Source organism: Natrix helvetica (assembly GCF_964273705.1).
Source record: "Natrix helvetica genome assembly, chromosome: 5".
NCBI lineage: Eukaryota > Metazoa > Chordata > Lepidosauria > Squamata > Natricidae > Natrix > Natrix helvetica.
In genome coordinates, this window is record NC_138551.1 from 149,444,793 (window position 1) to 149,471,235 (window position 26,443).

Genomic DNA, 26,443 nt, shown 5'->3' on the forward strand with positions numbered 1-26,443 from the left:
CGGAGCTAAACAGCAGTGAGGCAGAGGAACAGCTGGAGCCTGTTCCCAGTGTGCGCATGTGCAGAGCTGCCAGAAGAAAAGAACAACTCAGAAATCAGGGCCGACTTGGGAGTAAAGCCACAGGTGGACGGTGAATGGCCCCTCCCATAGGAAATAAAAGAGGAGCGAAAGGGGAGGGGGCTTTTGCAGGAAACAATTCGTTCGTTAGATTCGTTTCAGGAGTGTGAAGATCTGTCCCTGAATCTCAGAGACTCTGTGCCCAGTCTTTCCTTGCACCGCACCTTGTTTGGAAAATATTTACATGGCAGCTTTCCAAGATAGATAAGGTCTGTAGTCGTAACTATTCCTTTGAAAGGCTGTTTTGCCAGGCCTTGGCTGAATGCGAAGGAGAGGAATTCACATTTGTTTAATAAAAGGGGTTTTGTCGGGACCAGGACTCTGCCTCGTGATTTTTGGGGAAGCCTAAGTCAGAACAAGAGGAATGGCAGAGGGGAAAAAAATTCACTGCAACTTTTTAAAAGGGGAAATTTAAATTTAACAGACCAGTGTTGCAAAAGCTGGTAGAACAATACCCCCATCTCTAAATCGTTCAAAAGATGCTCCTTTGAGTGGTAGCATAGACGATGACCAGAAATTGATCTCCATCAATTTCCCTTGCGTATAACCAATCAAAAACCTCAGGAGGCCGAGAGGGGCTTGTTCGCCAAACTAAACTAAATTCAGTTTGGTTCTGTTCCAATTACGCGCCTGAGATCCAAGTCTTTGCTTTCCTATTTGCCTTTTTTAGATTTTATCTTTAAAAGAAGCCTAATTCCGTGCCCCTTTGGCATTGAGTCCTGCCAGCCACATGACCACAGAGACGTCTTCGGACAGCGCTGGCTCTTCGGCTCTGAAACGGAGATGAGCACCGCCCTCTAGAGTCGGGCACGCATAGCTGAGCTGAATGTGCTAAGTCCTGCCTGATTCTCTGCCCCTGAAGAGACAGGCCCAAACTACAAGGTTAAAAGTACAGGGAAGTGAACTTTAGCAAAATGTTCTGGAAAAGGCAACCAAAGAAATTTAAAAAATGTCTGCTGCTAGTGAACCAATCCATCCCAAAGAAGGAGAGACTCTCTTCTAGAAGCATTTTAAACAGAGCCTGCGGAGTTTTCTGTATTGGATGCTGCCTTGCCAATCACGTGTTTCCCTCAAAGGGAAACCAAATGACCCCAAGGAGAAATATCCACTCTGTGGCTTTGCAAAGCCCAATGCAAATGCAAAACCCAAAAATCTCGAACAGGAATCCCCAAACTTTACAGCATCCCCCTCTCCCCCCCCTCCACAAATTGCCTTTCTGACTTTTCAGAATCTCTTCTCCTTCCCCACCCAAACGTCTGTTAAATCCATCTGTTGTTTTCCCGAATGCATAAAAATACACTTGGGGCCCCCACCCGACTCCCACCTTCCTCGCAATCTTATGCCAAACTCCCTATCAGGCCTACCTAGCCTCAACTTTCCAAATGAACCCCCGCTGCTCTTCACAGCCCTTCCCTCCCATCTCAATCTGAAATTTTGAATTATTCATTTTTTTTTCCTCCCGCCAATTCACATCCTCGCATCCTCTCCTTGGAATTTCCTTGCGTTTTCCAGGGCCAAGCCTTGCTCCAAATAAAAGCTGTAAATGGATCCAGAGCTGTCCAACCTAACCATATACAACCTAACCTTGTACAACCTAACCATGTACAACCCAACCATGTACAACCTAACCATGTACAACCTAACCATATACGACCCAACCATGTACAACCTAACCATGTACAACCTAACCATGTACAACCCAACCATGTACAACCCAACCATGTACAACCCAACCATGTACAACCCAACCATGTACAACCCAACCATGTACAACCTAACCATGTACAACCCGACCATGTACAACCCGACCATGTACAACCCGACCATGTACAACCCGACCATGTACAACCCAACCATGTACAACCCAACCATGTACAACCCAACCATGTACAACCCAACCATGTACAACCCAACCATGTACAACCCAACCATGTACAACCCAACCATGTACAACCCAACCATGTACAGCCTAACTATGTACAACCCAACCATGTACAACCTCACCATGTACAACCCAACCGTGTACAACCTCACCGTGTACAACCTTACCATGTACAACCCAACCATGTACAACCTAGCCATGTACAGCCCAACCATGTACAACCTAGCCATGTACAGCCCAACCATGTACAACCTCACCATGTACAACCTCACCATGTACAACCTCACTATGTACAACCCAACCATGTACAACCTAACCATGTACAGCCCAACTATGTACAACCTCATTATGTACAATCTCATCATGTACAACCTCACCATATACAACCTCACCATGTACAACTTCACCATGTACAACCTAACCGTGTACAACCTAACCATATAAAACCTACCTATATACAGTGTGGATTCCTAATTGGAATCTACACTGTATATTGGATATTAGTACAATTGAGCTGGTCCAGAGGTATTTCACGAGAAGAGTACTCCGCTCCTCTGCTCACAACAGAATCCCTTATGCCACCAGGCTTAAAATTTTGGGCTTGGACAACCTGGAACTACGCTGCCTACGGTCTGACCTAAACGCAGTACGCAAAATTGTCTGCTACAACGTCCTACCTGTCAACGACTACTTCAGTTTCAACCGCAATAATACATAGGGACACAATCGATACAAACTCAAGGTAAACCACTCCAAACTTGATTGCAGAAAATACGACTTCAGCAACAGAATGGTCAACACCTGGAATGCTCTACCTGACTCTGTTGTTACATCCTCAAACCCCCACAGCTTCGGGATTCAACTGGAAGTGCTCCAGCTGAACAGATGTGGGGGATGTGGGCTCTCAAGAGCCTCACATGAATCCTGTCTGACAAACCAATTCCAAGTTCCTTTTTGGATCAGAAACCCAACCTTGAAGGGGGAGGCGAAAAAGGGCATCATCTCACCAGACCCAGAGGGAGGCAACAGGTCCCTTGCAGGTCGGAGTTTTGTCTATGAATCGGAGTCGGGGCGGCAGTCTGCAATATGGCTGACAAGATGCTGGCTTCTTGTCAAAGCAAATGAAACAGGAGTATGTGGAAGAGATGAAAGACCAGTAAGAAAATTTATCTAACCCACAGCCATAAATCAAACCTGGAAAAAGCAAAGAAATCTTGAGAACATAAATAATATTGATGGTCAGATCGGGACTTTTCCAAAAAGAAAGAAAGAAAGAAAGGGAAAATGGAGGGTTGAAACACCAGCCCCCCAAAAGTTATTTATTTGAAACAATTTCGGACAGAAAGGAGAAAGCAGAGAAATGACAAACACACTCAAATATAAACTCTAAACTTTGTTTTGAATTTGAAATAGAAACCAAACATTCTGAAGGATTTATTCTGTTTGAATTTTTTCCAACTAATATATCTTAACCCCTCCCCCACCAAAAAACCCACTTCTTCTTACTGATAACTGATAACCTAATTTTGACTGTGTGGGAAGTTTTAATTAACCAACTGCCATAAATCAGAATTTGGAAAAGTAGGAGGCAAAGAGAAATACCCGAATCTCTCTGTTTGCAAATTTGTTCCAAGTGATATATTATGAGCAGCTACAAGCGACCGGACCAGGCAAGTGAAAGAATAATAAAAGAATAATATTTCCATTTTCCAGGGCATTTTCATGACATTTTCAGGGGCGTTTTCAGGCCATTTTCACGACATTTTCAGGGGCATTTTCCGGGCCGTTTTCAGGCCATCTCCGGGCCATTTTCAGGATGTTTCCAGGCCGTTTTCAGGGCATTTTCAGGGGCATTTTCTGGGCCATTTCCAAGCCATTTCTGGGGCATTTTTTGGACCGAAAAAGGCCTTGAAAACAGCCAGAAAACAGCCAAAATCTAGTCCATTTTTGGGCTGTTTTCTGGCCATTTTCCAGGACATTTCTGAGCCATTTTCAGGCTGTTTTCAGGGGCATTTTCTGGGCCATTTTCAGGGGCATTTTCAGGGCCGTTTTCCAGGGCATTTTCCGGGCTGTTTTCAGGCCATCTCCGGGCCATTTTCAGGATATTTTCAGGCCGTTTCTGGGCCATTTTCAGGATGTTTTCAGGGGCATTTTCAGGATGTTTTCAGGGGCATTTTCAAGCCATTTCCGGGACGTTTTCAGGCCATTTTCAGGGGCATTTTCTGGGCCATTTTCAGGCTATTTCTGGGCCATTTTCCAGGGCCTGAAAACGCCCCCAAAACAGCCTGCATGCCGGCCAGCTGGTCTTTGCGTTTACAGTCCTCCGGTCCGTGCCCATAGATGCCCATGTGTTCCGGTTTGGGCACTCGGTTCCGAAAAGCTTCGCCATCCCTGTGCAAGGTGGTCACCTCTACCCAGCTTGCAGAGTGCAGTAGGTTATATAGTTTATCCACAGATCCCTGATCTTTTTCAGTTCAGCCACTTCCTCCTCCTCCTCCTCCTCCTCCTCCTCCTTAGGTAAGGAAAGCCCCATTAAGTATCCACTCTGCCCGGCCCACCCTATTCTGTTTTTGGAGCATGCTTGTCAGAATCCTTTGGGAAACTGGGACAAGTGTTTTGGGGTGGGTTTTTTTGGAAAGGAGGGAAAACCGTTTTCCCACTGCGCCTCCTTAGCAGTCCGTATTCATTTAGTATCCAGCTTTTGGAGACAGAGACTCTCTTTAGATCCTTCGATATTGGCAAAGAAATCCTTTTTTTTTTTAAAAAAAAAAACCTAACCAGGGGAAAAAATACTTCCTTGGAAAGGGCAACGCAGGAAGTCCTATCGTTTGTTTGTTTTTCTAAGAGGCCTCCTCCTCCTCCTCCTCCTCCTCCTCCAAAACCACACGGCAGGAAGCAGTCATGGTCTCCGGCATCCCTTGCCGTGTTTCCATCATGTTTGTGTGCAATAAAGAAGGTGCCCCACCCAACCAGTCGAGAAAGGTCTCTTTGGTACAGCAGCCTACTTAGAAGGCCTGGAGTAGCTCGCAAACACCCAGCCAAGGGGAACAGTTCCAAGAACACCTCCCATCTATATCCCACTAGCACAGTGCTAGTCAGGATGCCAGCCAGCTGAAAGTGCCCTTTTTCAGCATCCTCCGTTCCACTCCCCAATCCAACCAACTCTCACACACCCTGCCTAAACTCTTCAATAATAAATATTTATTTCTTAGCCGCACCCTCTCCCGAAGGACTCGGGGGCGGCGTACAACAATGGCTTCCTTGTCCTTTAAGTCCTTTGTTGTATATCCCTCTGCAAGCCCACTATGCTTTTCCTTTATCTGTAGATCATATCTTCATTTAATGATCCCTTAATCCAGGGGTCCCCAACCTTTCGTACCTCAGGGACCACTAAATTCATAATTTTAACATCCTGCAGACCACCAATATGATCTGCCTAAGGACTTGCTGGGTGGGAGTGGCTAGGTGGTCATGTGACTGGGTGGGCATGGGCAACTCGATGTCACTCATATTGCGGGGCGCCTCGCCTGCCTCTGTTCGCCCCTCCCCTCCCAGCCACCCCTCGCCTGCCTGCTCCAATTGCTGGAGCTAAGCAGCCCCCAGGAGAAAGAGTTGGCAAAACAGCTCCGTTCAAATTGGATCTCACCAAGAAGGAGGCTTAGCAGAAGCACCTCACTGAGGACTAGGAGCATAGGCTTTCCAAGCAGAGGGAAGACCTGCGGGAGTGCAAGGCCAGGGACCGGCGCCTGGAGGCTCAGCGGGCTGAGATGATCAGCCAGTTCCAGGCCATGATGCAATCCCACTGGAACCAGGCCCTCCGGCTCTTCTCCACCAGCGGCTCTTCCCTCCAGCCTTTGCCCAAAGCCCTCCACCAGGAGGCTGAAGCAGACCCCAAGTCAGGATTTCTGCCCCCCCTCCGACCCCCACTAAAAGACCCCGAAGGGGGAGACTCAGGAACACAAGCATTCATTGCATGTATCTGGCCCAGGGGGGACTAAGAACTAAGAAGAAATTTTCTGGCGGTGAGAACAATTAATCAGTGGAACTTCTTGCCTCGAGAAGTTGTGAATGCCCCAACACTGGAAGTCTTTAAGAAGATGTTGGATAGCCATTTGTCTGAAACGGTATAGGGTTTCCTGCCTGAGCAGGGGGTTGGACTAGAAGACCTCCAAGGCCCCTTCCAATTCTGTTATCTCCAATCACAGCTCTGTGATGTATTAATTAAATATTCAGCTGACGAAATATACAGAGGAAACAGATGCTTGATCATAGTTCTGTCCAGATATTGGCTGAGCTCCAAGTCCTTGCCTGACCAGTTTCCCCCTTAGCCTTTTGTGGACAGGAACCAATTCAGCAGTCTGGGGAATTCTTGAGCCATTTACTATTCCAGAGTTGCTCTGAGAGAGGAACCAGGAAAAGGATATGCTTTTATGACAATATGCCCGATATTGCACAGAACATCCAGCCAGGCAGTCTCCTCTACAAGGTTCAGCTTCCATTTGCCCTCCTGATGCCACAGTATTTTCCTCTCTCCACGCCTGGATGGGCTTCTCAATAGGGGGAAAAAATAACCCCACCATGCCAGGGCTGGAAACCTTGCCAAATTATAGCTCCATGCAGCTACCCTGTAACTGTGCTAAGAAAACAAGCTTGTTTTTTTTTTTAAAATTTCAAGCTGTACAGTTTAATCTAATTACCACTTGCAATGGGATGGGGTAAGGTAAAGGTAAAGGTTCCCCTCGCACATATGTGCCGGCCGTTCCCGACTCTAGGGGGCGGTGCTCATCTCCGTTTCAAAGCCGAAGAGCCAGCGCTGTCCAAAGACGTCTCCGTGGTCATGTGGCCGGCCTGATTAAACGCCGAAGACGCATGGAACGCTGTGACCTTCCCACCAAAGGTGGTTCCTATTTTTCTACTTGCATTTTTGACGTGCTTTCGAACTGCTAGGTTGGCAGAAGCTGGGACAAGTCACGGGAGCTCCCTCCGTTACGCGGTGCGTGGGATTCGAACCGCTGAATGGCCAACCTTTCTGATCGACAAGCTCAGCGTCTTAGCCACTGAGCCACCGTGTCCCTTTATAGTTCTAGTTTACTTTATTGTCATTGCACCGCGTACAACGAAATTAAATGCCACCTTCAGTGTACATTATACATCACATTCAGTGACGTGCGGTGAGGTTAATGGCTGGTGAGGCTGGTGACGTCATCAGGAAGGCGGGGAATGGGACCACGTGTGCTGGAGGCACACATTTCTGCCTCCGCCCTCTGCAGCTCCCGGGCGCGCCCGGACGGAGGTAGGCAGAATGGCGCTGAGGCAGTCCGGCGGGCGAGCGACCGAGGATCAGGCTGCCTCGCTCGCTCTTTCGTCCGCCCGGATCGCCTCAGTGTCGCTGTGGCTACCTCCGTCCGTGCGCGCCCGGGAGCTGCGGAGGGCGGAGGCAGAAATGTCGGCGTTTCCGGATGACGAAGGCACAAAAGCGACTGTCGACTGTCGCTTTCATGCCTTCGTCATCCGGGAGCGCCGACAACATTTCTGCCTCCACCCTCCGCAGCTCCCGGGCGTGCCCGGACGGATGTATAATATTATAATATATATACTAGTCTCCCTTTATTTATTTATCAGTACAAATACAACACAAATATAAAAAGGCAACATTAAAAATAAAAATATGGTTTTCTGCCTGCATGGTCTTCTGTGATGAGCCGAAGGACAGAAAGAGGGAGTAGTGACCTTCCTCCCATATTTAGGCATACCAGGGGTTGTAACACAAATACATACCTATTTCCCTGGCTCAACTGATAAGGAGGCGAGCCTGTGGCTTAGTGGCTAAGACTCCTGCCTAAGATATAATACAGCCCAGGTTCAAATCCCAGTAAGGGTATGGCTAGCTGATGAGAGCTAATTAGCTCGAAATAGATCTATACTAGTCTCCCTTTATTTATTTATCAGTACAAATACAACACAAATATAAAAAGGCAACATTAAAAATAAAAATATGGTTTTCTGCCTGCATGGTCTTCTGTGATGAGCCGAAGGACAGAAAGAGGGAGTAGTGACCTTCCTCCCATATTTAGGCATACCAGGGGTTGTAACACAAATACATACATATATATATATATATATATATATATATATATATATATATATATATATATATATATATATATATATATATATATATATATATATATATATATATACATACATACATACTATTATTTCATGAAGAGAGGTGAGGCTCTGCCTCCCTTGCCTCCCCTGACCGCACGTCCCTGATCACATTCTATATTGAATTGAAAACTCCTGATATTGAATTAATATTGCATTATATACAGTAGCACTCAATAAAGAAAGCAAATTCAGAGAGAGCACCAAGGAACTCTAATGGAAAATGCTATTTGGCCATCAAGCTCCATTGGTTTTTCTCTCTGTGGGCATACAACTTTCTAGAACCTGAAGGGCTAGAATGGATTTGGGAGGGAGTCAAGGACAAAAAAATAATAATACAAAGGTACAGAATTTGGCCTCATGTTTACAGAATCATAGGGCTCGAGAAAAAAAACCCATTGGTGCTTTTCCACAATCTTTCCTTCTTTGGTTCTGACCTTTGCCGATGATACACAACACCCGTTCCTCAATGCCAAAAATAGATCCAGGTACCACAGATCCAACAGAGAAGGAACAGATTTTATTACCAAGCAATTATTCACATTTCAAATGCTGATTCACGACAGTAATGAAAAGAACTGGGTGTTACGATTCTTTTAAGACCAATCTTTTAAATGCCAACAGATCAAAACATTTCAAAGCCAGGGGGCAAAAATAAATTTTTTTTTAAAAAAAAGACTCCACCTTAAAAGACTTAAATTAGGCACCTTCGTATTTCAACTCATAGTTCATTTCGTTCACATATTAGCGGAACAATTTGATTCAGTTTACTGGGAAAGGAGACAGCAGCTACTTATGGAGAACTCACAACTAAAAATAAACTAACAGCTATCTTTTGTTTACCCACCCGCATCTGGAACCATTTTCTATGTCTAATCCCTCTTTCATCAAATAACGTCAATAATCACCGAGAGACATTTTCTTTATAACTGTGTCCAACCCATTTTTTTTTAAAAAAAAGCCAATTAAATAAGTTTGTGTTGAAAGTTCTTTAAGCTAGACTGAACGCTAATTCAGAACCCTGAAAATACTGTATGTAAAAAAAAAAAACAGGAAAATTTGAACCAGGATATCATGTGTAAATTCATAGTGTAAGCCACCTGGGGCAGACACGTAGCTCAAGTTATTTGTCCGCTTGCCAAAGGTACGAATTCAGATTAAATCCAGTTGGGAAAAACCTTATTTCAGAAGTAGTCTGAAGACTGAATCATGGCAACTGGACTTTTGTTGTTGTTAGTTTGAGACATTTTGCTGCATCTTCACTGCCATATTACAACCCAATTTGGGGGGGAAACCCCTGAGATGGCTTCGGGAAGAGTTGGTACATTCCAATGACTCGGCCAACAAAAGTGCACCTAGTCAAGGCTGTGGTTTTTCCCAGTTGCAATGGATGGCTGTGAAGGTTGGACCATAAGGAAGGCTGAGTGCCAAAGAACGGAGGCCTTTGAACTCTGGTGCTGGAGAAGAAGACTCCTGCATTGAGTCCCTTGGACTGCAAGGCCATCCAACCGGTCAGTCCTAGAGGAGATCCACCCTGACTGCTCTTTAGAAGGCCAGATCCTGGAGAGGAAACTCAAAGACTTTGGCCACCTGATGAGAAGGAAGAAAGGACTCCCTGGAGAAGAGCCTCATGCTGGGAACGATGGAGGGCAAAAGAAGAAGGGGACAGCAGAGAAGGAGGCAGCTGGATGAAGTCACCAAAGCAGTCGGCCTGAGCTTAAATGGACTCCAGAGGGTGGTAGAGGACAGGAAGGCCTAGAGGAACGTTGTCCATGAGGTCACGATGACTTGACTTTGCAACTAATAACAACAACTCTCTACCTAACTAGGTGTGACTGATGCTGCTGCTTGGATGAGCAGTGAGATGTCTCAAAACTAACTCGAAAACTAAGTTCAGTTGTCATGACTCAACCTTCTGAGTTTACTTGGATGACTCTAGAATTTACATCAACGTTTTTCAAAAGTAAGATATAATCAGCCAGGTAACCAAGGTGGGTTATGAGACTAGAAATAAAGCTACAGTCAGAGAAATAATTAATAAAGGCAACCTTTTCCCGCTGTAGGATGGGATTCCCATGGGAATGCTTTTACAGAAAGGAATTCTTCTCTGACACTCAGCAGTCGGAGTATAAGAAGTTAAAATTTAAGATCTCTTCATCACAGGTTCTGCTGATACTCAGATAGGTAAAAGTGAGTATAACCAATGGTTATCACACATCTGATTAGCTTCACATGAAGATCATTCTTCTGTTTTCTGGGCTCTCAAACTGGTCAGAATAAGATAAAAGTTCCCCTCGAACACATGTGCTTGTCGTTCCCGGCTCTAGGGGGGGCGGGCAGTGCTCATCTCCATTCCAAAGCCGAAGAGCCAGCGCTATCTGAAGACATCTCCGTGGTCATGTTCATGTGCTTTCAAACTGCTAGGTTGGCAGAAGCTGGGACAAGTCACGGGAGCTCACTCCGTAACACGGCACTAGGGATTCAAACTGCCGGCCTTCATGATCGACAAGCTCAGCATCTTAGCTGCTGAGCCACTGCGTCCTCTAGTTGGTCAGAATATTGGGCACAATATGGGCAGTCAAAAAGGAATTTCCCAGCAGCCTCCACCAAGAGCCAGACCATCCAAAGGATTCGTTTTAAGTTCCGACAGATAGATTGGTTGGCCACGGATATACAATACAATCCAATCCAATCCAATAGCATAGTTGGAAGGGGCCTTGGAGGTCTTCTAGTCCAACCCCCTGCCTAGGCAGGAAACCCTATACCGTTTCAGACAAATGGTTGTCCAACATCTTCTTAAAGACTTCCAGTGTTGGGGCATTCACAACTTCTGGAGGCAAATTCTGTTCCACTGATTAATTATCCTCACTGTCAGGAAATTTCTCCTCAGTTCTAAGTTGCTTCTCTCCTTGATTAGTTTCCACCCATTGCTTCTTGTCCTACTCTCAGGTGCCTTGGAGAATAGTTTGACTCCCTCTTCTCTGGGGCAGCCCCTGAGATATTGTAAGACTGCTATCATGTCTCCCCTGGTCCTTCTTTTCATTAAACTAGACATTCCCAGTTCCTGCAACCATTCTTCATATGTTTTAGCCTCCAGTCCCCTCATCCTCTTTGTTGCTCTTCTCTGCACTCTTTCTAGAGTGCAGAGAATATCTTGGATACAATTTTGGCTCTGCATAAAGGAAGCTGTGATTGGCTTTTAAACTGTGATTCATTGAATAAGCAAGCCACAGTGGCCTGATTTACAGATAAGATGAAGCTAAAATACAACAACACCCGATGAATTGACATGGTTTGTTTTATTTTGGCAGAGTGCAGGGTATATGAATACAGCCTCTGTGGTTTCTAAGCCATGATTGATGTGTTAACGTTTACAGGTAAAACTTGCCAATTGTGGTTTTTCAAAACACCATGCTTAAACCACCCATGGCTTAAATGAAATGTGTCTACTCCCACAGACCCTGCTACTTCTATTTTACGTTAGTGGTAGTTTCTAAACCTTGCATGGTAGGGGTACATTCAATTTTTCTTCATTCTATTGTAAAGGTAAAGGTTCCCCTCACATATATGTTCTAGTCGTTCCTGACTCTAGGGGGCGGTGCTCGTCTCCGTTTCAAAGCCGAAGAGCCAGAGCTGTCCAAAGACGTCTCCGGGGTCATGACTCAATGCTGAAGGTGCATGGAACGCTGTTCCCTTCCCTCCAAAGGTGGTCCCTATTTTTCTACTTGTATTTTTTACGTGCTTTCAAACTGCTAGATTGGCAGAAGCTGGGACAAGTCACAGGAGCTCACTCAGTTACGCGGCACTAGGGATTCAAACTGCTAAGCTTTCTGATCGGCAAGCCACTGAGCCTTCATTCTACTGTAGTGAAGTTCATTTATTCAATTGTAACTATATATTGATATACAGGTAGCCCTTGAGTTACAACCATTCATTTAGTGACTGAAGGTACAATGGCACTTTAAAAAGAAATTAATGCGTTGTATTGACACTTATGATCGTTGCATCATCCCCATAGTCATGAGATCACAATTCAAACGCTTGGCTCATATTTATGATCGTCCTTCTGACAAGCAAAATCAGTGGGGAAGCCAGATTCACTTAGCGACTGTTACTAACCTTACAACTGCAGTGATTCACTAAACAGTCCAGTTGCTTTTTGAAGGGGGAAAAAAGCATGTTTATGGCAAGAAAGGTTGTAAAATGGGGTAAAAGTCACTTAAACAGCTGTTTTGCTTAGCAACAGATTTTGGGTTTATTTGTGGTCATAAGTCAAGGACCAACAATATCTATACAATTGATATTACGTCCAACCACAGACCTCGCCAGGTTAATTCTCCTATGCTGCTGTGCAGTTAACAAAGTTGGCTTTGAAACTCAACATTAAGAAAACTAAGATCAGGGCATCTGGCCCTCTCAATTCCTGGCAAATAAATGGGGAGGAAATGGAGGTAGTGACAGATTTTATTTTCCTGGGCTCCAAGATGACCGCAGATGGGGACTGCAGCCAAGAAATTAAAAGATGCTTGCTCCTGGGAAGGGAAGTTATATGGCAAATCTAGACAGCAGACTAAAAAGCAGAGACATTGCTCTGCCAACAAAAGGCCATGGTTTTCCCAGTTGCAACGTATGGCTGTAATCGTTGGACCATAAGAAAGGCTGAGTGCCAAAGAATGGAGGCCTTTGAACTCTGGGGCTGGAGAAGAAGACTCCTGCATTGAGTCCCTTGGACTGCAAGGCCATCCAACCGGTCAGTCCTAGAGATCAACCCTGACTGCTCTTTAGAAGGCCAGATCCTGAAGAGGAAACTCAAATACTTTGGCCACCTAATGAGAAGGAAGAAGGACTCCCTGGAGAAGAGCCTCATGCTGGGAACGATGGAGGGCAGAAGAAGAAGGGGACGGCAGAGAAGGAGGTGGATGGATGGAGTCACCGAAGCAGTCGGTGTAGGCTTCAATGGACTCCAGAGGATAGTAGATGACAGGAAGTCCTGGAGGAACGTTGTCCATGGGGTCACGATGGGTCGGACACAACTTCGCAACTAACAACAAAAGTTAACCAAGACTGAACTTGGCAAAGCCAAATTTTCCTCAGTATGCAGATACAGCTGGTGATCTATGGCTCTTAGCCATTCGCTACCTCTGCACAACAAACAGTAGCAAAAGCCCCAGAACAGGCGACTCAAAGTAAACTTTTGGTACTGAAGCGTTCAGTTTTATTCCTAGCCGTCCTAAGAAACCATCACAAGATGAAGCCTCTGCGAAATGAGGCCAAAGTCCACTGGGTCCAACAGACCCTGTTTTTTCACCAGATGCTTTTGGGGTGCTGACAAAGGGGGTGCCAGGGACATTACCCTCTCCCACTATTGTTCTTCTGCAACTGGTGTTGCTAATGTCAAAATGGCATTAAGGCTTTCTCCCCCTCTTTGCTTCTTTTATTGTTGTTGTTAGTTGCGAAGTCGTGTCCGACCCATCACGACCCCATAGACAACGTCCCTCCAAGCCTTCCTATCCTCTACCATCCTCTGGAGTCCACTTAATCTCACGCCGACTGCTTTGGTGACTCCATCCAGCCATCTCCTTCTTTGCTGCCCCCTTCTTCTTTTGCCCTCCATTGTTCCCATCTTCTCCAGGGAGTCCTCCTTCCTTCTCATCAGGTGGCCAAATCGTTTGAGTTTCCTCTTCAGGATCTGGCCTTCTAAAGAGCAGTCAGGGTTGACCTCCTCTAGGACTGACCGGTTGGATGGCCGTGCAGTCCAAGGGACTCAATGCAGGAGTCTTCTTCTCCAGCACCAGAGTTCAAAGGCCTCCATTCTTTGGCGCTCAGCCTTCCTTATGGTCCAACTTTCACAGCCGTCCATTGCAACTGGGAAAACCATCACCTTGGCTAGATGCACTTATGTTGGCAGGGGGATGCCTCTGCTTTAGACCTTAAGTACTAGAAGTAAAAAAAAAATAGAAAAGGTAGAAGTACTACCTTAATCTTGGGGCGGGGGGGGGGCAGATATAAATAATATAATATGGGAATATTAGAAAATGATCATTATTATAACACTGGAGAAGATCCTTTTTGCAAAAACCTCTTTTAGTAACATAACTGGGCTTTCCCCCTCTCCTCCACATTAACCTGCGCCATCAACCTTTCTTATGGTCCAACTTTCAGAGCTTTTTTTAATTTTTATTAAGGAGACATAACCCTTCTTGGGTGTTTTCCTTTCCCTTTATACCAGTGGGTCTCAACCTTCCTAATGCCACAACCCTTTAATACAGTTCCTCATGTTCTGTTGACCCCCAACCATAAAAATATTTTATGTTTTCCATATTTTTTCAAAAATATGTGTTTTCCAATGGTCTTAGGCGACCCCTGTGAAAGGGTCGTTTGACCCCCCAAAGGGGTCCCGACCCACAGGTTGAGAACCACTGCTTTATACTATTACATTTAACTGCTTTTGTTTACAATACAATAGCAGAATTCGAAGGGGCCTTGGAGGTCTTCTAGTCCAACCCGCTGCCTAGGCAGGAAACCCTATACCGTTTCAGACAAATAGCTATCCAACATCTTCTTAAAGACTTCCAGTGTTGGGGCATTCACAACTTCTGGAGGCAACTTCTGTTCCACTGATTAATTGTCCTCACTGTCAGGAAATTTCTTCTCAGTTCTAAGTTGCTTCTCTCCTTGATTAGTTTCCACCCATTGCTTCTTGTTCTACCCTTGGGTGCCTTGGAGGCATTTAATTAAGCCTGGCTGTCCCTCTCTTACATAAAGGCCTTTGGAAACACAATTATCATTCAATAGTAATCTCAGTTTATCAATGGCCAGAACAAGAACTTTTTGTTGCTCCGGAAAATTGCTCTGACGTCTTCCGCTATTGTCATTTTCAGCCTACAACAACAACAAAAATCCAATGCTTTTAAGCACAGCACTCCTACACTATTGATGCCATATAAATCTATTAAGAGGGATCCAAGACCACCGAAGGCAAAACAGGCGCCCCCATTTCTTAACATAAAACATCCCAACGCCAAAATATCACACCTTGGAAGATAATCAATATGATCCACACAGACTCCAATTCTTTTTTAGACACCTAAGTTTATTTCTTGTCCCTGCTCAGATGGCACCACCCAAGCACAAAGACAAAAACTAACCTCCAGCAGAAACACAATTGTTTTGCTTTTCCAAGAAAGAAAAAGGAGCATGACAGGTATCGCAGTGTCATTCTCTCCCTCCCCCTCTGTTGTTACATCCTCAAACCCTCATAACTTTAACCTTAAACTGTCTACTGTTGACCTCACCCCATTCCTAAGAGGTCAGTAGGGGCGTGCATAAGCCCACCAGTGTGCTTCACGTCCCTGTCCTCCTGTCCCCATTTATCTGTCCCCATTTCCTGTTTTCTTATCCATGTTTATTCTTACTCCTATTATCTTGCACACGAGTGACAAACTAAATAGCTAAATAGCTAACTAGATAGATAGATAGATAGATAGATAGATAGATAGATAGATGGATGGATGGATGGATGGATGGATGGATGGATGGATGGATGGATGGATGGATGGATGGATGGATGGATGGACGGATGGACGGATGAACGGACAGATGGACAGACAGATAGACAAAAAGACAGAGACAGATAAATAGATAAAAAATAAAAGATAAATAAATAAATAGATAAAAATAATAATCAGTGGGACCTAAAGATTTCCCTTGTGTCAAGTCTTTCTTGATAGCAAGAGCAAATCAATCAATCAAATAGGCCTAACTGGCAACTCAGAAACAGCAACTGGCAGCCGAAAAGCTAATCCTGCTCACTGCTGCCCACCTGGCATTTGAAGAGCTAAACTTCAGACTCCTTTGGCAGGAGGAGAAGTAAAAGGACAACCCCCCCCCCACAACACACACAAACACAACCTCTCACAGAATCGCCTCCCCAAACTTTCATAATTCCAGGGCACCAGAGTGTCACACATGCCCAGCTTCTGCCCAGGGCCTCCTCCTTCAGAAAAATCTAAGCTCCAGCTCTTTAAATTTCATATTTCTGCCCTTTGCCGTCTGAACATGCCCACCTTATGCCAGTGTGGCACAACGTATTTTTCTTTCCACGTGTTTTTATCCACATTTCTACCCGGCTACCATCAAATGACAGCTTAGGTAGAACACAAGAGGACCTTAAGTCTGATCCAAGACGTTCACCTATCCCATTTTAGCCGGGGCTTGTTTTATCAACCGGGGAGCAGACCCCAAAAAAGGCTTTCTTTTTTTTTGTAAAATATGACATTTGACGTACAGATTATTATTATTTTCCAAGACAGGAAATAATTACACACCGGTTCAGCGCAAGCATTGATTTTGATCTTCCCCATAAAACAGGTGCATGGCAAGGAAGCTCCCGAAAACGAAGCACCCCTAAAATGTGAAGAAATACACTCCCAGGCTTGTTTAAAAGGCAGGCAGGGAATGCCAGCTGTTCTCAAATGCCAGCAAAATCAGGACACTTACAATGCTGACCAACCTCCCAAAAAACCTTGTAATAAAATAACAATAAGGCACGACCAACTTACCCAAAATCCTGGTCCATCGACTTGAAGAAAAATTTGTAGCTGTGCACTGGCCGGTTACTGAGGACATTTTTAAAATCCGCCAAAGTGACTTTTTCTGGACAAACTGGCAATTTCACCAAATAAGGGGTCTCTTCTTCATCAATATGGTAAATTATTTTTGTCTCCGCCATGGAAGAAGGGAAGGAGGGTGGAAAAGGGGGGGAGGGGGAAAGAGGGGAAGGAGAAAAAGGAGAGGAGGAGGAGGAGGAGGAGGGAGAGAGGTTTGGTTGAAGAGAGAGGAGCGGAATGGGGGTGGTGGAAAAGGAATCGAGACAAGGGGGTGGAAAAGGGAGAGCAAAGGAGGGGCGGGGGAAATAAATCAAGGCCAAGTTCAAGGCGCCAGTCCCTCGGAGTCTTCTAGGTTGTTTTTTGTTTTTTTAAACAAGGCAAAGTCCGAACAGGAAGGGAAAATGCCTGATTGCTGCTAAGGGAGCGATGCCTGCGCGGAAGGATTGGGGCGTCCCATACCGCCCTCCAGAGGCTGCAGGAGGAGAAGGGGGGGCTCGGCCAGGCCTCCCCGCAAAAAGCATTCTCCCCTTCTCTCCAATTCAAATGGTACCCCAATAGACTCGTGGTAGGGGGAAGCGCCAGAGAGAGAAGGTGGACTTTATTTCTCTTCCTTGCCTTGACAGCCAAGCAAAAGCATCCAGCGGGGGCGACAATGTTGCAAACGCTACAAATAAAGAAATAAACGAGCAGGGCAGCTTGGATGGGGAAGGTTTATGGTTTGGGGAAGGGGAGAAAGGAGGGGGGAAAAAAGCCAACCCGAAGCTGAATGGATGCAACGGAGCAGGGCGAAGCAAAAGCAGCAACGCTTGGCTGCCTAGATCGCTCTCCTTCCAAAGCCCCCCCCCTCCTTTCTCCTTGACAGCTTCCTCTCCGCCCACCCAGTTTAAAGGGACCCGGTTTTATTTAGGGGTGGTTTTCTTTCAAACAGCCCCCCCCCCAAAAAAGCAACCCTGGGCAAAAGAGGCTCCGCACTATTACGCACGCGCGCAAGCTGGAATCAAAGCGACAGGCGAGGTGAGAGGAGAGGGGTTCCTTCCCTCCCCCTCCCTCCTCTTTCCGATTCAGACGTGCACGCGCTCCGGGGAGGGGGGGGTGGCTTTCAGAAGCGGGGAAGAGCAGTCCTCTCCTCCTCCTCCTCTGCAGAGCCGCCCAATGGAATCGCTCCTCGGAGGTCAGGTGCTGCCTACACCCCCTTCCCTTAGTGGAATGGAAGTTCCCGGGAAGGGTGGTTGGTTTGGTTTTTTTGGAGACCTACAAAGGCAAGCAGGACTGTGAGACGCCTGCTGTGGGTGCGGTGGACTACAAATCCCATTGTTCCCAGGCAGCGGGGTTGGAAATGGGGGGAGGCCCCCTTCCACTCCAGGGGCTGGGAGCGGTGGGATAACTCCCCAAAGGCAATGCACACCAGAACAACTAGACACAAGGACAGTTCCCCCCCCCCATGCCATCACTCTGCTTAACAACTAATTCCCAACAACAGTCAAATAATTAACTAAGACTGTATTACTATTCTTCTTCTCTTCCTTGCCAGAATCGATCTCTCCCCACTTATGACTATAACCATGTTGCTTGTATCTTTCAAATTATATTGTCTTTGTTTATTCTCCTTATGTACAGAGAGCCTATGCACCAGACAAATTCCTTGTGTCCAATCACACGACCAATAAAGAATTCTATTCTATTCTATTCTGAATTCTATTCTGAATTCTATTCTATTCTGAATTCTATATTCTATTCTATTCTAATACGTGGATCTTCCCAGATCTTCAAAGAAACACCGGGAACATATCCTAAGTATGAAATGAAACCGCATTTCCTTTCTATCCTGGAGGCCTCTTGGATTCCAGTCTGTCTCCAAAGGGGCCACCTGGACACAAAGGGGCCACTGCTAATCCATCAGTGGTGGCTAAAACCAGGTCTGCTCCCCCCCCCCCCCGTGCATTAACCAGATGTTGGGATAAAACTCTTAAAACTCTTCTTTTCTTTCCGGGTTAAACCGGAGAGCGCCTTTATTTGGCCTCCAGGAGTTTGTTTTATTCCCAGAATTTCCACACCCACAAAGGTTTCCCAAGAGCAAAGCCGACTCCCTCTTGACACTGATGGCGTTACCTAATTGGGTCATGAAACGTCTGCAAGAAAAAACCACTCTGAGTACCCAGGGCCCCACGTCTATTTGTTTTCCTATTGTTGGCTGCTGCACACCGATGACACTTCCCACCGTTTGAAGAAGAAAAAAAACACCTGGCACTTGGCCTTACCACAGCTGGATTCAGACACGGCGCTAAAAGCCTCTGGGTTAATGTGTGGTATGAAGCCAAGCGCTGCTGTGTGGAAACCAGGGTGCCTCTTTTTCAGGATCATGAGCAAACTCAGTCCACGGCCAATTAGTTAACCACGGTTAAACCTCTTAATCCCTGATTTTTGGAAACTGGAGCCATCTTCAATTTTAATCAGGTTCAGAAGTCTTGTAGTAAGAGAAATGGCCACCAGGGGGTAGCAAACTCATAGAACCAAACTAGTTCTCTAGTACAACTCAGAGAAGGCTCGCAATCTGGGAGTCCTCCTGGACACGCGGCTTAGTTTAGATTCTGGGAGTTGAAGTCCACAGGACTTAAAGTCGCCAAGTTTGAGAAACACTGGTTTAGAAGAACACCTGACGGCCGTGACCAGGGGGGGCTTTTACCAGGTTCGCCTGGTACGTCAGTTGCGCCCCTTCCTGGATCGGGATGCTCTGTGCACAGTCACTCATGCCCTCGTCCTTTCGCGCCTGGACTACTGCAATGCTCTCTACATGGGGCTGCCCTTGAAGAGCACCCGGAGGCTTCAGCTGGTCCAGAATGTGGCCGCGCGGGTTGTCATGGGGGTACCTAGGTGCTCGCATGTTACACCCCTTTTAGGCGGCCTGCACTGCTTGCCGGTTGTTTTCCAGGTGCGATTCAAGGTGTTAATTATGACCTTTAAAACGCTCCATGACTTAGGCCCAGGGTACCTGCCAGACCACCTACTGCCACCAGTAGCCTCCCACCGTCCAGTACAATCCCACAGAGTTGGCCTCCTCAGGGTGCCATCGGCCAGACAATATTGGCTAGCGACCCCCAGGGGTAGAGCCTTCTCTGTGGGAGCGCCTTCCCTCTGGAATGAGCTGCCCCCGGAGCTTCGCATAACCCCCGACCTCCGGTCCTTCCGACGCGCCCTAAAAAGTTGGCTTTTCCAGCAAGCCAGCCTGGCCTGTTAATTTTAACTAATTTTTAAAATGTTAGTGTTATATTAATTCGGTTTGTTTCTTGGATTGTTTCTAATTTTAAGTTTTGTAATATGTGTTTTTTAATGCTGTACGCCGCCCTGAGTCCTTTGGGAGAAGGGTGGCATATAAATCCAATAAAACAAACAAATAAACAAACAAACAACAGACAGCATAAAGAAAATTACACAAAAGTGTGTGTGAAATTGTTGGGAACAAGTCAAGAGACTTGAGTTTGTCACCTCTGTGAAACTAGCGGTGTGAGAAAGCAGATAATGCTAGCAATGAAGTTAAGATTACTTATTAAATGACATTTAAATGGCTTTACCATTTGTAACCGTCAGTCTCATATATTGTGATTTTTAAAAAATTACATAATAATTTAGGTCCGTGATGGCAAACCTATGGCACGCGAGCCCTCTGTGGGCACGCAAGCCATCGCCCCAGCTCAGTTCTGCAACGCCTGCGTACATGCCTCCCGCCAGCCAGCTGATTTTCAGATCTCTGCTGCGCATGCACAGGGAAGGGGCGCATACAGGAGACACGCATGTGTGGGGGTGGGAGGGTCATGCACGCACGCATGGAAGCATGTGCGCATGCGGGGGGTGGGGTCGTGTGCATGCAGGGGGTCATGCACACGTGCGGGGTGGATCGCATGCGCATGCACGGGGTGTGGGGCTTGCGGGCGGGGCATGCATGCGCATTGCATTACAAAAATATCACAAATGTAATCAAAGCCATTTGAAAACCCAAGCACAATACCCCTTCCCCTTTAGCTGGAAAAAAAATAATTCGGATTACAGAAGGCTTTAAATGGTTTAAGTACAGGGACATACGGCCAGCTGAAAATGCGAAAGGTTTGAAAGAAAGGCAGCCTGGCGGTCACCCCTTTCGTCATGATGATTGCAATATAACCACCGTCGCCTGTGGGAGGGCCACTGCAGAACACGGATGCCACCACCGAGAAGGCCAACGTTCCTGCTAGGTGTTTGATCCACCGTGTTGGCTTAATAAGGGAAGTGCGCACTTTCAACCAAGGCGGAACTGCCTGGCTTGCCAATTGTTGCTACAAACGCTGCCCCCTTTCTCATCACGAGGGTTCCAAACAGGTCTTGCCCTTTGCTGGTTTTGACCCCAGACTCAAACCGAATCGGAAGAGCGGGATAAAGAAGCCATTCACCCCGATGAGCTTTCCGAGGCCCTTTCACTTTTTCCGAACAGTCTGTGCAGAAGTCAAACTTTGGCATTTCGCCCCCTCAATGCTGGACGATCAAGGCAAGTGAGGCCTTCCAAAAAGATTGATATCTGCTGTGGAGCAGGCTGCAATGCTCAAGTTTTGTTCCCACGACAACTCTCAACCAACGTGTGTGTGTGTGTGTGTGTGTGTGTGTGTGTGCGTGTGTAGAGAGAATGTTCTCTTGGCTGCAAAGGCACAATAAGGAAATACAGATTTCAGAGTTCCTGAAGGATGAAATAAAATAAAGCTGTCCACTTTTTATGTTCAAAAGTCTTCCTTCCTTCCTTCCTTCTTTCCCCTGCTTTAAAAAATTATTCCTTCTAAATAGTTGAATGTGTAAGTTGTAGAATATCACATTTCTTAAAATATATGGCAGGATGGAAATGGCTTCTCTCCCATTTCCAAAATCACACCCCCATTTTGATAAATGTAGTATTTTATTTGTTCATTGTTACTTGAATTTGCTTTAAAGTAAGCATGCAATTTTTGGGGGAAGTCTTCCCACTACGGTGTAACAATAAAAATTCTCCAGGTGTAAAAAAAAAAACCCAAAACAAATATAAACGGTTGGTAGACTAAGCATCATGGGTCATTTTGCCTTGCAGTTAGCGTATCACACACACACACACACACACACACACATATATTGAATGCTGGTATTTTGAATGCTGATAAGTTTTAATCTCAAGCAGCTAATTGTTTGATTTCACTGTGGACTTTTATTTTGTTTACAGGTTTTCCTCGGAGCATTCAAAGAACTTTATTTTATAAGCCGATTCTTAATGAAAACAACACTTTCTGGGCTGTTTACATTCTGTCAAATTGCTGAAATAACAACAACAAAGCAGGATTGGTCAACATAACCATCTTTGTTTTGTTAATCTGGAACCTGTTGAAAACAACCTGATTTCTGGACTTATTTCTGAGTTAACAAGCACTATGCACTGTAACACTTTGTGGGAGATGATCACAAAATGATGCCTCTCATTTGGGACCATTTCCCTGTTGACGTTGAGGATAGTATGTTTAAATACACTGATGCCTGTGAAAATGCTGTCCAGAATCCTCTGCCACCTAGAAAAAGCTACTAAGCGATTTTACTTGGCAGGAAATCATCAGAAGAACACAAAATGTATCAGTGAAGAAATACTTTTTAAAAGAAGTATCTAAATTTCATGCAGAATTATTTTCTCTCCCCCACCCTTTCTCCTTCAAGCAGTATTGAAACCAGGCTGAGTTGAAAGAAAAATATTAACGTGGCAGAGAGATTGGATGGCCAAGTGACCCCATTTCAAATTTTGGACGGTGGGAGAGGCTTGAAACAAGCCATAACACGCACAAGAGACACACAAAACCTCTCGCCTGTGCTAAACTCCCGGCAACGCAAAAGCAAACAAAACAAAAAATACATAAAACAACTCTTGTCCAAACATCGGTGAGTTTGTTCAGCGTTTTATTAGCCAGATCAGGTAGTCTGTTGTTAGCAATACCGCTTTTAAAAAAAGTTCTTCTTGCCGTGCCTTCTAACTGCGAAAGATCATCATGGTTTTTTTTTGGGGGGGGGGCGGAATATTGCAGGGACCCATATTGATCAAAGCTAGTTGTCCTCCCTCTTCCCCCCCCCTTCTTCTCATAGCCTGTTCAATGGGTTTTCTGCATCCCATTTATTCTGAGTAGGTCAAACTCACTCAAAAGTTGTGTCCTTTCCTTCAATTCAGTAGAGGTTAAATGCAGGGGAATGAATACGTTTTCACCACTACGTATACACATGAAGACTGAGGAATCTTGAGTTGGAGGGACCCCCGAGGTTGGTTGTTCCACTCTCTCCAGCTAAGTGATGAAAATCTAGAATCGAGGCATCCTCCTTCGGTTGGATGGAAGACACTTTTCCCCCCCCCCACCCAAAAAAATCCTCATCCTCATCCCCAATTGAGTCCAGGTTCTTGTACTCTGTTAGTATACAGCCTGTCATTTCATATCTTGCAATGTCCAAGTATCACAATCAACCACGGGACCCTACATTTTGTCTCTTTTATGCAGCAGGAGATGGATGATTATCTGTCATAATCACATCAGGCAAGAAGAACAGAGCCATCACCGAGTTGCAGTGCGCATGCGCAGAGTTGCCAGGGAACAGCTAAAGAACAGACTTGGGAGGCAGGTCACAGGTGGATGATGCATGGCCCCTCCCAGAGGAAATAAAAGAGGAGCAAAAGGGGAGTGAAGTTTGCAGGAGACCATTAGTTCTCTTAATTGGTTCATGACTCTCTGAGACTCCTGGCCAAGTTGTGCAGATCTCGGCCTGGCAGCTCTCCAAGCCAGAGAAGGTCTGTGACTATAAATCCTCCCTCGAAAGACTTTGCTGGAGGTGAAGGAGCAGAATTCACAGTCAATTAATAAAAGGGTTTTTTGCTGGGACAAGGAGTTTGTTTCCTGCTCTTGGGAAGCCTCAGTTAGAAGACAGTGGGCTTCCAAGACTTCCGTACAAGAACTCTGGTTCCTTTTCAAATCCCTATTGCTTCCAAGTCAAATACTGGGAAGGACAGGGTCTCATACTCTTAACAGGGGATTCAAACAAACGGAGTCAGGGAGGCTTGGAAGAAGAGGCATAGATAGAAACTTTAGATCCAACAGAGGACATTCTTGTTGTTTCAACAATCCCAAACTGGCAAGTTCATCTTCTAAGTCATTTTAAGGTTGGTTCAGACTCCAGGTATTGGCCCAGATATACCTCTTAATTTAAGTAGATTCTATTGCCAAGAGAAAACTGAATGGGGTTTGGATTCCTGACTCAAACCTTTGGATGAAAAAAATATACCGAGATGCAGGCTTCCGATGAAGAGTTCTGCAGGATACAAACGTCGACGCGTTCCCAAAACTAAGAATCTGGTCCATGTTGTAACTGTCAAGCCTCTTTATTTTCGGGCCTTTCATCGCTTAGGTTTTATCATGACATAATGATTCCTTCATAAGCGCAATTTCCGCCTTGTCTCTCAGAGTTTGCCTTCATCTCAGCCCCAAGCAACAGGCCTAGCTGTCCTTCATCATAAGACTTTTTAATGTCATTCTTTTTCCTCCTTATTTTGCCATCATCAAATTGGCAGCTCTCACAAAGTATTTAAAAAAAAATCTGTTAGGTTTTGTTACTCATTATCTTGGAAAGCAACTGCTAAGAACAGAGCGGGGGGAAACTGGAGAAAACTTGGCAATGGGGACAGCCAATAAGGACAATATTGTTTTCTCCCGATTCAAGGAGTCATGGACAGCACATTAACTCAGTAGTGGAGAAAGGTTATCCTCTTCCTTGCTTTCCTAACTCCATATTTTAAATGTTGGTGCCGGGGGGGGGGGGATATGCTCTCTGTTCCGTGTTTTAACAGCAAGCCAACCTTTTAATTTTTCAGCTTATTATTTTTTAAGCCATTAAAAAAAATCAAATCATCATACAATTGAAACAAAACTATTTAAAGGGATAAAATCCCTGAAAGGGTGTGGGGGGAAGTATAAGCAATCTCATAAGAAAAAAAGAACGAAGAAGCTGACCTGCACCCTCCCTTAAAAAAAATCATATATATATTATAAGATAATAAAGAGGAAGTTTTACAAGGCAGCCCCATACTTGTTTACCTGGTAGTAAACCTTATGAAATGAGCGTGCATAGGATTTACAGCTTACGTGTCTTGTATGCTCACATAGGCCCAAGGTTGGGGAAAAAAAGTCTAGAAAAACTTCTTGGTAACTGGAAGGATGACACTTTAAAAAAAAAAAAGGAAAACAAAGTTCTCTTGTACTTTTAAATTCTTAAGGGAGCTTCTGGTCCAGCCAGTAGCGCTGAGTTGCTGTTTTCATTTATAATTTTCTTTCCTGAATTCTGGGGAAAAAAAACCAGAAGAAATCTAGAATTAGTGGTGGATTAAACTTTAGGCAAGGCAGAATCTTGAGTCAGAATTCCATAGGTTTAGGTGCTATTAATTCACTACTTTCTTTGACTCCCTTCTGAAAAATGAGAGGCAAAGCATTGGGTAGAATCTACTGTGTTTCCCTGAAAATAACACAGGGCCTAATTTTCTTTTGGCACCCACCCACCCCGAAATAAGCACTTGGCCTTATTTTTGGGGAGGTCTTATTATTTTTGAGGTGCAGGAGGTGGCGAGCGTGATCACCTCATGGCTGCTGCTGTGTTGCAATATTTTCAGGGGGAGGGCTTATATTAGCGCATGCGCTCAAAAGCCCAATTGGACTTATTATCCAGGGAGGTCTTATTTTCAGGGAAACAGGGTACCATTATGTTATTTTAATTTAAAAGCCCAGCTGAGTGGAGGATCACAAGACCAAATTAAAAGCCATGAAAGGACACCCAGTTTGCTTGCCAGGTATGTCGGGATGTCCGATGTTAAATACTTAGGGGACGTGGTTCCAGGTTATGAGGCCTGCTGCATTCATTCAAAATGGTTTTTCCCAACACACCTACTGGACAAAGGGTTTGTAGTCCACTGCGCCAGATGGAGGGGGGGGGCAGAGGGCTGGAAACACAAAGACCAAGTGGCTACTACTTACTCATTGCATGCCTGGGTTTTTGCCATCTGTGACCATTTTCAGGCTGTTTTTCAGGTCATTTTTCAGCCACTTTGGGGGCTAAAAATGGCCTGGAAATGACCTGAAAAATGGCCGTTTTTTTGGCCATTTTAGGGGCGTTTTCAGGCCATTTTCTGGTGCTCCGTTGCTCACAAACAGAAGATGCATGCACGCCATAAACCATAAGAGCAGCTGGCAATGGTGTGCTTGCTCACAGAGGGGGCATTGCATGTCTCCTCTGGCACATGTGCCATAGGTTTGCCATCATGGATCTAAGAAGAGTAGCAGATGATATCTAGCTATTAATATACTGGACTTCAACTGGACCCATCATTCTTTATCACTGCCCAGGCTCATTCAGGAATCGGAATCTTGCTCTGAAGTACTGTTTTCCCGGAAGGGAGACCCTTTTTAAAGGTCGAAGTGTGGATTTGCTTAGAATGCAATCTACGTTCGAAAATTAGGGGTCAGGCACGGCAAAAGAGATTGGAAAGTAGCAAAAAGAGTTCTTGGGCCTGGAGCAAACAGAGACAGCTCTGGTCCCCCAAAGATAATGTTGGCACATGGGAATCTTGTCCCATCGACCTTTCCGGGAGGGAAAGAATGACTCACCC

The 26,443-nt window shown here is 45.4% G+C and overlaps 2 protein-coding genes and 1 long non-coding RNA gene across 5 annotated transcripts in view; 1 reads left to right on the forward strand and 2 right to left on the reverse strand.

Moving 5' to 3' along the window:
- DVL1 (dishevelled segment polarity protein 1) overlaps window positions 1-17,823 on the reverse strand; it is a 69,837-nt gene extending 52,014 nt beyond the window's left edge. The window contains exon 1 of one of the 2 annotated variants that reach the window (XM_081955095.1): window positions 16,729-17,823. In XM_081955095.1, the coding sequence (XP_081811221.1) occupies window positions 16,729-16,898 (170 nt within the window). In that variant the 5' untranslated portion in view covers window positions 16,899-17,823. The remainder of the gene's footprint in view (window positions 1-16,728) is intronic. The other variant, XM_081955096.1, reaches the window with a different exon arrangement.
- A 59-nt stretch (window positions 17,824-17,882) lies between these two features.
- On the forward strand, window positions 17,883-23,149 carry LOC309393192. The gene is made up of 2 exons (XR_014175549.1): window positions 17,883-17,947; window positions 21,989-23,149. It is a non-coding gene; the product is annotated as an uncharacterized lncRNA (long non-coding RNA).
- The window catches only part of MXRA8 (matrix remodeling associated 8), a 29,324-nt gene continuing 25,571 nt past the window's right edge, over window positions 22,691-26,443 (reverse strand). For both annotated transcript variants that reach the window (XR_014175534.1, XM_081955016.1), the window contains one exon: window positions 22,691-25,125. Coding sequence is in view for 1 of the 2 variants with exons in the window: in XM_081955016.1 (XP_081811142.1) it covers window positions 25,100-25,125 (26 nt within the window). In the remaining variant the exon portion in view is untranslated. The remainder of the gene's footprint in view (window positions 25,126-26,443) is intronic.